Below are 13,345 nucleotides of genomic sequence, written 5' to 3'. Positions count from 1 at the left end.
GTCTTTGCAAAAACAAAAGCCGCTAGACTGCAGAATATAGGCCCGATGGCCCGCAATTTTGAGAGAAAATATTGACAGACACATAAAACCTACCCTTTGCTGAATTTACAAAACATGCACAAATGTTCCCCTGAGTAGATAATCAAGTGTCTGATATCCTGTTTTTTCCATTTATATGGGCATATATTACAGAGAAAGACTACTACACTTGTATAGTATAACCCGAAATAAAAAGAAGTCACTCCAGTTGTCAAAAACCTACGATCCAGCATCTATAGTATATAAACCGAGTGCACCATATAGTATGCATATAAAGCCTTAATATAGGTACACGCGCACCATCTCAATTTAAGAAAACTACAATTGAATTTAAATAGCTATCTGCAAAACTATATAAATAAAAATTTAGGTTATACATTAGATGGGCAGAAAAACACGAACACTGCGCGCTCTGGCTACTATAAGACTGATATGTGCTGGGTTTTTAGGTTTCGGGTTATATTTAGAGACAGGAGTGTGCTCAAAGTATACAGATATAAATTTTAAAGAAAAGCTTCAAACTAGAGAGCAGAATGCAAATATTCTTCACAGAAAGTATTTAAGCGAGCTAGATAAATTTAAGAGCAAAAGACATGCTGTGGATCTTGCTTGGGATGAGTATGAAATAAAGTATAGAGACGCTGTAAATGCATATGCCGAGAGAAAAATAGGTATAGATGCGCATGCTGAAAGATGGCGCAATGCAAAGATGAGCTCTCCAATTCTTGCCAGCATCTACTGCGAATTAGTGTGCATAGATAAAAAAGAACACGCCTCCCATATAGACATAGAAGATTGCGATTATCTGGGTTGCATTTGGGCTAATTCATCTGAAGTAAACGAGCTGGAGAAAGCTGCGCATTGTTTGGATGTATTGCTTAATAAAAAAAAGGTGGACTGCGCAATAGAAAGCACCAAAGTGTCACGAGTAAGCTATATAGCATATATAAGCCAGAAGCTAGAGGCGCAGAAGGCATACAGCAGCAAAATCAAGCAAGAGTACATAGCCTCAAAGGATATTCTGGACAGCTCACTAAAATTGCTATGTCTAGAGGATTTATTTGAAAGAATAAAGAATAAGTCAATATTTGGGACTGTGGCAGAGATAATCAATGTCTGTCTCAGTGCAGAAGGACACTCTCTGAAGAAAGCAGAGGCGCATCTGCAGGCAATGGAGTGTTTAAATAGCCTTACTTTCTGGATAAATAGTCTGAACGATCTGCAGGAGTTGTGTATATTAAAAACAGACATGCTGAAATCTGCATATCTAGCATATCACGTTGTAGCTAACCTGTGTGAAGAGCAGAATGCACTTGTAGAAAAGGCTGGCAAGGCGTACAAAATGGCGAAGGGACATTTAAGAGTATGAAGTGCATCGGTCTACTAAAGATATGCCTAGTATCCCAACCAATACAGACATTCTAGCAAGTACAAAGACACAGAGATCTATGCTGGGCCATAGGAACTGCAGCGCAGATTCTAGAGTGTGCTGTCAGTGGTCTGAAAATAAAAGGTATAGGCAGCAGGAATCTCTGTTGTGTAAACGCGGATTAGGTTTCTATGAGAGTATGTCTAAGAGTCTTTGTATCTATTAAAAGCTACGCACTATGTACAAGACACACGGGTTGTATTTTATTTTTTTTCTCAGCGCAGAGTGCTTAATATACACACTTCAGCTAGAAAGAAAAACATAGCAGTGCATGAGTTGCAGCGCAATAAAAATACAATTTATAGTGAGAGTGTTTATTTATCTTTGAAATGCAGATGAGCTCTGCCCTCTATAAGGATACTTAACTCTCCTGATATAATATGAACTCTTAATAAAATTGCACACTATGTACTTATAAGAGTTATGTTGAACTATTTTATTCTGAACATTCATGCATAGGCCTTCTAGACGGGGAAATAGTATAAATTTGGAAAACCCTGTTTGAAGATATAAAAGACATAAGAAATAAGTATGGATGGCATACTGGCCTTGTTATAGTCAGGCGCATTGGAGTGTTTATCTTAGAGAGTGTGCATTTAGCTTGTTTTCTGAATAAAAAGATACCCTATAGCAGTATATAGAATATTAATATAAAAATAATCATTAGATGTAAAGTATACAAGAAGAAAAAAATTAAAAAAAAGAATGGTAGATAAATTTGTAGACAATATAGTGTCCCCGCTTTTCGCTCTTATTGGGATGTCTCTTCTCTTCGGTATAGTTGTTTTGTATCTTTTTCAAGATAAAAAACCATTAATAGAAAAGCATGCTCATTATAATATTCCTACAGATGTAAAACCCGATATAACCCGAATTCTGGGAGAAAAAATAATAAACCTACTAACAGGTTCCAATGATCCGACAAGTGCAGCTGTAAAGGCTTTTATTGAAGTAGACAGTGAGGCAGTCTGTAGCGATTTGAGGAATAATAAAATAGGCGAAATATACAAAGCAATCAAGTCTGCCATCCCTGGTATAGTCGAGACATGCGATTTTTGCAGTATAAGGAACTACCCAATAGCAAAATACAAAAAAACAGAATATAATGGCCAGCTGAATGAAATTGAGGGTCTGAACTTAAAAAAAGATTCCTGTTTGAATAAGATTATAGATAAAAGGAAAATATTAATTGAAGGTAAGATAGATCTGGATCATGCAGATACGCGTAAATATGGCTCAAAGGAGCTCTACATTATTTATCTATCGGCGCTGATAGAATTCAAGTGGTTATGCTGGAAAGAAATGAAAATGAATTTAAAATATTTAAGCCTCACAGATGCCAAGGCAATTTTAGTGGACAAAGTAATGAAGAAAGAACTAGAATATGAGCGGAACCTAGAAGCATACTATGTTCTGGTCACAGGAGATCAAACTAATGAAAGTATAAAAGAAGAAAACATTCATTATACGGAGACATATATAGAAAAAAATGCGGAAAATATGAATAATATAGCTAAAAATTTAAATTTGCTAAAGAATATCTATAATCAGGAGACTGATTCAATTTCTAAGCTATTAGCAAAAGCAAATGATTATCTCTGTCTCTGCATATCTGAAGACGAAAAAACAGATCTCAGACGGCCTATACGGGATCTATCTACGCTATTTAGCGATGTTAAGTGCACTATGCCAAAAACTTTTAAGTCTGACTAGGCGGGCAAGTACAGATGCTCTAATATAGCTAAAGTACTTATGTGCTCATTAAAACGGTCTAAATAAGAGAGTTGAGTGGTAGTAGGCAATTACAGTGTCTGTGCACTATTAGCCTATTCCTTCAATATGTGCATAGTCAGAGAAAAATAAAAATAAAGCTCAACTCAGAGTGTATCCAGAGGATGTTTAACAGAGCTGCCTTTATGCTATGCATGCGTATAATGTGATGGATGCGCAGACAATGTATCAGCTGAATTTTTCTTTTTAAAATATTAGACTTAGTCATACTAAACTTGGATATAATTTATTTCTCATCATCTATATGGTTTGTAAAGTGGATACTTACTAAAGTTTGTTTACACAACAAAACAATATTATCACATTAGATTGTAATTTAAGACTTTGTATTACACAAACATAGATCACTATTATGTGTCGCGTAAGCAATTAGAGCTCCTTGTAGCGTGTTAGTCTACAGACAAAACCGGAAGGAAAAGACCAACATCAATCTACTTTTGCTAATCCGGGAAGCAGGTTTCAATGCCCTTGAGGTAAGGAAAGCCAACAGTATCTCTATATAGCTCTATGGTGTATAATACAGATTATTATGATGAGTGTATACGAGTGTGTGTATAGCTGTCAATAAATGCTTGTTTCGTTCTCTACTTACCTAGAGTATGCTGCTCTCTCTGTTTCTTCTCGTTTCTCTCTTCATGTCTGACGAGTGATGGTTCTTTGGAATGTGCTACTTTTCTTCTTTTCTCTGCCTCTACTGCTTTATTTCTCTTTTTATATCTATGTAAAATAAATTGCTTCACTATATGGAGTATACACTTTATTTCCCAATATATAGGAGAATAAAAACACATGGAGGAATTAGAAAAAAATAAAAGGACAAAGCGAGCAGATAAATAGTGGTGGATTATAGTAAAGAAAGCACTTTATCCTACAAATAGTAACTGAAGAAGAAAAGTTCTTTATATCAGAGAGCTTTTATTGATACCTTGAGAGTGTTTGTGGCTGCTTCTTGCACTGTGAGTTTGTCTTTGCTAGTATGCTCTCTTCACTAGGCCACACTTTGTTCTGTGGCCAAGCTACACTTCTTAGTTTTAGACAGCTCAGGCGCAATTATTCTATTTTGCATGTATTTTATATAGCCCGAAGGGTTTAAGAAAAATTGAAGTTTTGCTACAAACAGACTTGATTTCTTACAAGAAATCATTGTTAAAATTTATTATCTATTCAAAAACTCAACTCTTTAAATAGCTTGGTTTAAATTTAACTTTAACATACTTATCCAAATAACCAAACCATTCTTAATGCCTTGCGTGTAAAAAATACTGCCGTTTTTATTGGAAGTAAAAAGTCTTTATAAGAAGCTTACAGAAGATGCAAACGCTACTGAAGAAGAGAAAAATGAAATGAAATTACAAATATTAGGCGTGATTGATGTGAAAAGACTGAAGACCATAAGAATCCTTGGAGAGAAACTTAAAGAAGGAGAAAACAGAGAAAAAGCAGATGAAATCAAGCTAAAGATACAGGAACTAATGGATATTGACTTGTTATATAAAAGTTATATTGTGCAAGAGGAAGTGCTGAAACCGAACTAGTAAACAATATAAAAAAATATCTGACAAAAGTAATTACGAAAATTACACTAAGTAAGAGTATTTCTATTCGCATACATATAAGAGATATAAATATGATTGAGAAAGCGTATAATGATATATTTGGAGGTGTACACGTGCATGACAATCAAAAGAGGAATGCAAAAATTTCCGGTTACTATTTATATGAATTTGATGTCCATCCTGAGTATAATAAAGAAAGAAATAAGCTGAAATGGAAATCCCATTTTAAAATGCATAGGATAAGCAAGGAAGTAGAAGATGCAGTGCCATTTAATATAGAGACGCTTAACTCCTATATAAATAGAAGTATACAGAGAGGTAGCAATCTTAAAGCAGAGAGCAAAAGCTGCTCTAACCCAGATGAAAAGACGCAGCCCACTCTTCTCCATGGGAACAAGTACAATGATATCGATACTTTCCTACTTGATCCACAAATCCACAGATCAAACTATAAAAGAAGCATTGTATTCGGGGCTCTGCTATATGCAATGCCTGATAAAAGCCGAACTACCAACTACCCTATGCAACTAGCATATAACATCATGGGAAGCGCACAGTCCATGGATAAAAAGGATAGAGATATGATTTTTTTGTTGCTTAGTTTGGGGTTGGAAGATAGGTACCATTCACATATATGCATTGATAAGAGTGCATATAAAGATCCGAAAATTTTTATGGAGACAATAGAAGAAGTACTACACTTTGCAAAAAGCACAAACTTTGCATTAGATATAGGATATGCTGATATAATTAAAGACCTAATGATTAATTGCCGAAGAAATTGCCTGAAAGATAGTTACTATTCAGAATTGGAATCTTTTGCTAAAAAACTCAGTGGTATGCCTAAAGCAGAGGATTTATTTGTCAAGATTTTGACACGGGATGGAACCACTGCGCAGCACATCATTGAAATCGCTAAGTCTATGAAGAAAACAGAAAAAGCAATTCAGGTTTTTGATTATATGAGACATAGTAACCAGTTTTTGCTGTGGATTATTCTGGGTATAGTCCAATTTAAGCACGGCAAATGGCATACTCTGGTAAAAGAATGCTATGCCTTATTTCAAATAATAAAATCTGGGAATGACTTCAAAGACTATTCTCTTAGATGGGGATGTAAAGTAAGTCTAGCAAAACTGTTTGATGAGATAGAACCTATAGTGTGCGTTAAAGACAACAAGTAGAGTATGTAAAGGCTTGGATTAATTAAAAGATTATTCAATTAACTCATACATTGATAAGTAAGCTTTAATAAAGTTATTTAAAAATTGTGCGCTAATACTTTTTGCGCGCGAGCCTGTAGAAATAGGCTGCTTTAACTAAAGTACTTGCTAGGACACTAAAGAGCAGTAGCCAGAGTTATATTATAGCTAGTTCAATTGTATGCCGCTATATTGTAAATTCTTCACTGAGTTATATCCACAGAAAAGTATTAAAATAAAAATACAAATGATTTTCAATTATAGCATATAACCGGAAAACTTGAAGTAAACTAATAGCAATAACAATAGAATAAGGATGTTTGTTGGAATAAAAAGGCCATTTATTAATTATTTTTCCAATTATACCGAAATAGACAATTGAATAATCTCAAAGATATTTAAAGAGCTAAGTTTCCGAATAATACTAAAGTTTAATGATGGCGCCTTTTAAGATAAAAAGCTATTTTCTTCTGATTGTAGCAGGCCTAGTAGGTTTTGCTGAAATTAGGCTCTATTTAAGGGCATCAGACGCGCTAGTATTAAGTAAACTGCAGTCCGACACATTGGAGTGCACAGACGAGGGAAGAACAGCCATTACAGTGGACAGTGTGGGAGCAGAAGATGTACAAGCCAACTTATGCTCTAGTAGCACAAGCAATAAAAAGGATTTGTATGAAATCTTAGAAAATATAAAATCTGATCTGGATGCATTGTGCATATTAGAAAAAAGGACAGAGACAGAAAGTTTAGAAAAAAAAGAAGAGAAAATTGTTCCTGCGCTAGACTCAAATGAGAAAGAAGACCAGGATAGTGTGCAAACAAAGGAAGAAGATTCAAGCATACTAGATGAGTTAGTGGATAGTGACTTATGTACATGCAGCATTTCTATGCCGCAGCCTGAATCGGAACCAGGCGAACAAAAAAGCCCCACAATTATAGCAGAAGAATCTGACAATGGCATAGAGAATGCAAGACTGGCTGTCTATATAGCTGAAGAAGAGTACGAAAAGGAGTTAGAAATGATAGAAGAGATGGATACTGCTGTTAATTCAGCTTCCAGGGTCTTTCAAGAAAAGAATAATAGCTTAAAAACCATTAAAAGTACATACGAAGATCTTATTGATGTATACATTCTTTGCTATGAAAAAATAGATGCTATAAACAGAGAAATCAATGCTTGCTACAAAGCCAATAATCCTCTTGAAATACCAATTGGCCTTGACGCTGAATACGACAGACAAATAAAAAGAATCAACGCGCTATGTGCAAAAATAGATGCTATAGAGATGGATCGAAAAATTATGAATGATATGCACCTATTAGAGCTTAGTTATGCAAAGATGCTAAAAAATATGATGCACCAGTCAATCAATGACTCCTTAAAGTACTATTTAAATGAAGTAAGGGTAGAAAGACATGCCATCCAGGTTATAGAATGTACTTTAGATATGTTTAAAAGGCTGCATGCCCGAGATCAATTGATGTGCTCGGCGCGCGAGAAAGAAATTGAGTATTTTAAAAAGGATGAGGAGAGGACCAACCGGCTAAAAAAGCTGGTTGAATTGCATAGAAAGTACATAGTGTATGTGGAGGGGGGAATTGATGTTATAGAAAAGATAACCAGCATTCAGAAAGAAATCATGCCAGAAACAATCGAAGTATATAATGCATATAATGCATATGATATAGCAAAAAGCGCGTTTGAAAGGCAAGAGATAAATGTAAACAGAGCAGAGAAGGCTCTGTGTAAAGCAGAGAACAAGCTGAGGGAATATACTTTAAGCGGATCTCAATACCGACTTGTGACCCGAGTTTAGTCTTTATCGCATATAACCCAAATAACCCGAATAACCAGCAGAGAATGCAGCAGAGAATGCAGCAGTGTCATGTCTAAGCAGCCTTATGCGCTAGGAAGCAGAGTTCCTCAGGTCTCTAGGAATCGGATAATATGGGGTGTGTGCTGGCAGTAATTTTGAGCTGTGTGTAGTAATAACTAAACCTCTTATGCTATTTTTATTTTACTTTTACTAAAACTTATTTATGGCCAAGGATTCGAACTAGCTATTTGAGTTGTGCTTGCTAAGAGGTACAGAGATGCTCTTTGTATGAGTAATACTAGAACAAGAATTCAAATGATCTATTTTATATAGAGATGGTTTAAAGCATAAATGAGAGAAATGTGTAAGAATTTAGATTATATAAGGCATAGAGTATCAAAGTGCAGGCTATCTAGCACCACACGCAGTGGAGCTATACTCATTGTGCACGTTTTATTCTGTGCTTCCATAAATATCAGGAATAACAAGAAAGAGAGAGGATTTCTAAAAGATAAATATTTTAATTTAGATAAGAGCTAAAAAATGCTATGAAGGCTGAGAGTGGTAGAGAACGCTGTAGTTCCATGTCTGAGTGGTCTGTATGTGATGAGAAGCAGTGCATATCAGGGCTTTATCTGAGAATACACTTGTGTGCAAGTAATTTCTGGCTATGTATGGGGTAATAAATAAACCCCTGATGTCATTTTCACTTTTATTAAATTTTATTCACGGGGTAAAAACTCGGGCTATTCGTGTCATATTTATAATGAAATATAAATATGCAAATTTACTGGTCAATATTATAGCAAGAATCTAAATGATTAATTTATGCGCACATATAAGAAGAGAATAGTTGAAAGCCTGGATGGAGGCAATGCATAAGAAAGATATTATCGCAAAAGTCTCTGCTGTTGGCATTATTATACTTGGACTGGCAGTATTCGGAATATATTTGGGCGTGCGCACAGATGCTCTGCAGAATGCATGGCAGGGTGGGAAAAAGAGCGCATTACCTCCTTCTTTACACAGTATGGGAAGGAAAAGGGGGAAGATAAGAAACCAGCCCGCAGTAAAAAAAGAAGCAAAGAAAGCAGATACAGTCAGCTCAGAAAGTGACAGCACATCTAAGACAAACGCAAATACCGCATGTGTAAGCACAGTAGGTGTAAGCGCAGATGATGAGGCAGCAGAGAAATTGAAAGAAAAGACTAGCAAAGGTAAACGAGAAAAAAAAATAGAGGGGACAAACACTGGTGTGCTTGGGTTGAATGGGAAAGAAATAGAAGAGAGAAAGAGTGAAAAAACAGAAGACGAACACGCGCTAGATAGACAAGAAACTAGTGATGCCACTATTTGTGGAAGTTCAGATCTGTTAGATGCACCTATGCTAGACGAAAGAAAACCCCCTCTTTCTATAGAAGAAGAGAAAAGAAAGCGAGATCTTGCTAAGCAGGCTGTGGATATAGCTGAAAAAGAATATGAAAAAGAGGTAGCCTGTCTAGAAGAGCTGGGTAGAGCCGCAGAGCTATCTCAAAGTATCTTTCAGAATAAGAATAAAGAGTTTGCGAGGGTGGAAGCAAGTTATATAGAGTCTAAGTGGGAATATGATTCGGTTTATGAAGAATTAAGTTCTATAACACAAGAGGTTAACAAGTACTGCACCTCACCTATAAATGCTCAAATAGCCCCTACCATACGCCTTGAGTGCAGCAGCGAAATAAAAAGTAGTGGCGTGCTGCTGAAAGAGATAAAAGAGCTAAGTAATATCCTAGAAACCGAAAAAGAAAAGAACAAGCCGCGTCTTAAATGCATAGAAAAAATGCAAAAAACTGTTTATAATTCAAGAGAAGACAGCGCCAGATACTATTCAAGTGTAGTAGACATGGAGAAAAATTTAATTATTATATTAGAGTACACTTTAGAGATGTATAAAAAAATATATGAGAAAGAAAAGTTGCAGCTTTTTGTGAGAGAAAAAGAGGCAGAGTATTTTAAAAAGAATAACGAAGGAAAAGAGTCAGAGGCACTAAACAAGATATTAGAAGGGCACACAAAGCATATAGAAAGTCTAGAAAGGTTTATTCGCAAGAGTAGTGATATCTGTAATCTACAGAAAGACGTTATATCTGGGGCAATAGAAAGACATGAAGCGTACATAGCATACGATGCAGCAGAAAGCAAGTATGCAGAGCAGAAAGAAGTTGTTTCTGTGAAAAGTGATGCATTGACCCGTGCAGAAGAGGTGTTGGAAAGACATAATTCTAGAATATATAGTTCTGCATCTAGCTAGGGCCTTGGGTTATTCAGATTATATTCAAGAAAATAAAGTGCAGTTGGCTCTGTTTTGCTGTGTTTTTACTTGTATGTGAAGTAAAGCTAAAATTCTTTTCTTTTTGTTTTATTTTTAATTCTACTTCTTCGTAGTTGGTATAGAGGATGGATATAACTGCAGGTTTGTTAAGTCAGAAATTTATTTAATTTTAATAAACCTATGTTAATGAAAAGCTTTTACATTTTAAGTATGTTAGGAAAATGCGATAAAATAGTTTTCTCGCTATTTTGTTGTAGATACATCGGGTTCGGGTTATATTCAAATATAAATCTTAAGACTAAAAATTTGTTTTGAAGTATAGCTTATTTCTCTCTTTATGAATCGCTACACTCAATCATACAAAAATATAGAATAAATTTATTTCCTGTCCTTTATTTATGCCCGGCCAGAATAGAGTTTTCTAGACAAAAACAGAAGCATCTGAAAGATGTCTTTCGTCATACTACCCGAAGCCTCGTTAGCTATTCGCCCTTGAATGGAGAAAGGCTAAAAGTGCAACCCATTCAAAATGAATTATATGTAAGTAAGTATATCCCCTTGTAGCGTGCTTTTCTGCAGGAAAATCTCCGGAAGTCAATGGCTAGCATCAACTTATACTGCTGACACAGGAATTAGGCTTCACGCCCTCATCAATTGAATCTCGACAAGTATGCTACCAGCCCATCATACTTTTCTATGCCTTTGCTTTCATCCTTTGAGCCTGAGCAGAAGAAACCTTTATTTGCTTTTAAAAGATTTAGACAGTTTCTAGAAAATTCCATACGGTATTCTATTCGATCTGAACACACAAATGGTTCTGGATAATTATCAAAGAGTATAGAGTCGTAAACTTTCTTAACAAATTCAGGTGAGACTCTACGAGCCATATCACATGTATGGATAAACCATGGAATATATACCTGATTTAAATTATAGTCATCCATAGATTCTTTGAGAATGGATTGGGCTTTCACCAAGTTATTTACTTCCCCATTAGACATGATATGTTCAAATATACACATTAAAGTTATGCACTCTAATCCTAAAAACCCTACATGTAAGATATTCGCAGCTGCTATAAGATAGTTGCATGCGGCTTGTAATGCAATGGGCGCTGGGAGATCTAGTAGAGCATCGCACATCTCGTATGTTCCTATTTGATTCCAAATACAATCTTCTTTTGGGATAGGCTCCAATGGCTTAAATCCAAGCCTTGGATAGTATTCTTGCCAGCTTGTGTGAAATGGGAAGTGCTTTAGCATCATATATCTTGTTCCAGGATCATTGAGAGGAACACTTCCTAAAATGTTTGCTGTAAACCGCTTCATGGAGCTAGTTGAGCTTACCTCTTTGTCTATAGTACTGTCTATAAAAATATTCATAATAGCGCTTTTAACATTGATGTCAGAAATCCTTCCGAATAAGAATATTCTAGATATACCTTTAGATTCTTCCTGTATAGTTGATTTTATGGTTTTTCTAAGATTATTTGAAAGACCTGCGCGATTATTATTTAAAGAATCGAACTCCACACTAACGTACTGATTCGCAATGTATCCTAAATAGCTGTCTACACCACTGCAAGTATTTTTTACTTCTTCATACTCTTCTTTAATTTGTGAAGAGTTATTCCCTAAAGATCGAAGAAGAACAAGATTTGCATGTCCTTTTTTTATATCTAAAGAAATTTTATCCTGCTCTTCATCAAAAGTATAAATAATGTTAATCTCAGCGAAAATATCTGCCTTTCCATTTGGTCTTGTCTCAAGTCTCATTTGTTTGCACTCTACTCTCACATTCTTATTCTTTGACAAAGCCTTAATAATTGATTCTATCTTATTCGATATGTATTCCTTTTGCTTATTATCTAATTCTCCTGTTCTGCATATATTCTCTATACATTCAACTAACTTTAGTATTTCTTTCTTCTTGCCTGTTATTTCTGCAATTGCCAGAAATATATTTTCAACCCCAGGGAAAAGTTCATTTCTACTCTGCACGTAGTCAATCTTTTCATTCTTTAAGCAAGCAACAACTTTACTCCATCGTTTGTGCATTTCAAAGTTTGTGGTTTCTGTTGGCTTAGGATAGTCTCCAAAGAAGTCTCCCAACTCATTGCTTACTCCCTCTCCCATGTGGCTAGTTTCGTACTTTCCTGTCTCTGAATTATATGCTAGGCAGCAGAACAACCCAAGCAGAGCCGTCTCTACACAGTTGCTATAGTATAAGGCTTGGTCCTTCTCAAAGCCAGACTTGTCTAGTTTACAACGCGGCACTCTAGTATACTTCGGCAGCTGATTAGCATTGCAGAAGGGAAAATTAGTATTCTCATTTATAGTTTTTATAAAGCTATAGAATTTTTCAATGTACTTTATATTTTCACTAAGTTCTTCTTTTGCAACGAAAAGCTCATCAAATATTCTGCCCTTCTTGCCCTTCTTCTTAGTCTGCTCGGGGTTCTCCTTTTCAGTTACTTGGTCAACCAGTAGTTCATGCGCTGCATTCACAAAGTCCTTGTAGTCTTCTGCTGTGTCAATGAACTCGTAGATGTATGTCTGTATAAGGAAGGCTGCATTGTTCAGAAACTTTCCACTTTCAAACTCTTCTTTTGTGGCTGGCATTGCAAACTCACCTCCTTTCTTTAGCAATGAATTGTCTTTGCACTGCATATAGAACTTAACAATTCCAGCCGCCTCACTTTGGTAGATGTTTTCACTGTGCTCATTAGTAACTGGGTCTATACCTGCAGTATGCATTTCTACATTTACAAATACTTTTTTCTTGCACGTCTTACTTTTTATGACAAGATTATTTTTCTTTCCTTTGTAGTCTACTGCTATTTTAATGTCAACGCCCTCTGAGAGCAGCAGCAGCGCAGCGAGGATGTACTTTGTGTCCTTTTTAACATGATCTGCTCTTAGGAAGTTTGTAAGTGCATTTGACCTTCCTGCCTCAATGGAGAGGTCTCCATCTGCAGACGGAAACATCTTTATCAGCAGGGTGTGATACATGCTAAGATACCTGCCTTCTGGGGTTTTTGTGTCCATGTCTTTGTGTACTCTGTCATTCACTGGCTTTCTTTTAAAGTTGTACTCTTGTTCGTTTTCATCAGATATTTCTTTCTTAGAAAGTATATAGTCTGTGTCTATTTCAGAAGAAAAAAACCGCTTGTTGTACATGTATCCATTCTGGTTTCCAAT

The 13,345-nt window shown here is 35.7% G+C and overlaps 8 protein-coding genes across 8 annotated transcripts; 6 read left to right on the top strand and 2 right to left on the bottom strand.

Moving 5' to 3' along the window:
- Positions 1-421: 421 nt before the first annotated feature.
- On the top strand, positions 422-1,408 carry NESG_01095 (uncharacterized protein; the record flags this gene model as incomplete). Its single annotated transcript, XM_053048734.1, has 1 exon — positions 422-1,408. One exon carries the CDS (start codon positions 422-424, stop codon positions 1,406-1,408), a length of 987 nt encoding a protein of 328 aa, XP_052904539.1.
- Positions 1,409-2,173: 765 nt separating this feature from the next.
- On the top strand, positions 2,174-3,181 carry NESG_01094 (uncharacterized protein; the record flags this gene model as incomplete). Its single annotated transcript, XM_053048733.1, has 1 exon — positions 2,174-3,181. The coding sequence occupies one exon, from the start codon at positions 2,174-2,176 to the stop codon at positions 3,179-3,181; it is 1,008 nt and encodes a 335-aa protein (XP_052904538.1).
- Positions 3,182-3,843: 662 nt separating this feature from the next.
- Positions 3,844-4,050, bottom strand: NESG_01093 (uncharacterized protein; the record flags this gene model as incomplete). Its single annotated transcript, XM_053048732.1, has 1 exon — positions 3,844-4,050. One exon carries the CDS (start codon positions 4,048-4,050, stop codon positions 3,844-3,846), a length of 207 nt encoding a protein of 68 aa, XP_052904537.1.
- Positions 4,051-4,533: 483 nt separating this feature from the next.
- On the top strand, positions 4,534-4,794 carry NESG_01092 (uncharacterized protein; the record flags this gene model as incomplete). Its single annotated transcript, XM_053048731.1, has 1 exon — positions 4,534-4,794. One exon carries the CDS (start codon positions 4,534-4,536, stop codon positions 4,792-4,794), a length of 261 nt encoding a protein of 86 aa, XP_052904536.1.
- A 92-nt stretch (positions 4,795-4,886) lies between these two features.
- On the top strand, positions 4,887-5,999 carry NESG_01091 (uncharacterized protein; the record flags this gene model as incomplete). The annotated part of the gene is made up of 1 exon (XM_053048730.1): positions 4,887-5,999. The coding sequence occupies one exon, from the start codon at positions 4,887-4,889 to the stop codon at positions 5,997-5,999; it is 1,113 nt and encodes a 370-aa protein (XP_052904535.1).
- Positions 6,000-6,451: 452 nt separating this feature from the next.
- NESG_01090 (uncharacterized protein) lies at positions 6,452-7,834 on the top strand (the record flags this gene model as incomplete). The annotated part of the gene is made up of 1 exon (XM_053048729.1): positions 6,452-7,834. One exon carries the CDS (start codon positions 6,452-6,454, stop codon positions 7,832-7,834), a length of 1,383 nt encoding a protein of 460 aa, XP_052904534.1.
- An 865-nt stretch (positions 7,835-8,699) lies between these two features.
- Positions 8,700-10,124, top strand: NESG_01089 (uncharacterized protein; the record flags this gene model as incomplete). Its single annotated transcript, XM_053048728.1, has 1 exon — positions 8,700-10,124. One exon carries the CDS (start codon positions 8,700-8,702, stop codon positions 10,122-10,124), a length of 1,425 nt encoding a protein of 474 aa, XP_052904533.1.
- A 671-nt stretch (positions 10,125-10,795) lies between these two features.
- Positions 10,796-13,345, bottom strand: NESG_01088 (uncharacterized protein; the record flags this gene model as incomplete). Its single annotated transcript, XM_053048727.1, has 1 exon — positions 10,796-13,345. A coding segment is annotated over one exon (2,550 nt), but the record flags the coding sequence as incomplete, so codon positions are not given.

The sequence above is a fragment of the Nematocida ausubeli genome (genome assembly GCF_000738915.1).
Source record: "Nematocida ausubeli strain ERTm6 chromosome Unknown supercont2.3, whole genome shotgun sequence".
NCBI classification, from domain to species: Eukaryota; Fungi; Microsporidia; genus Nematocida; species Nematocida ausubeli.
Note: the sequence above shows the minus strand (reverse complement) of the source record. Positions and strands in the feature narration are given on the sequence as shown.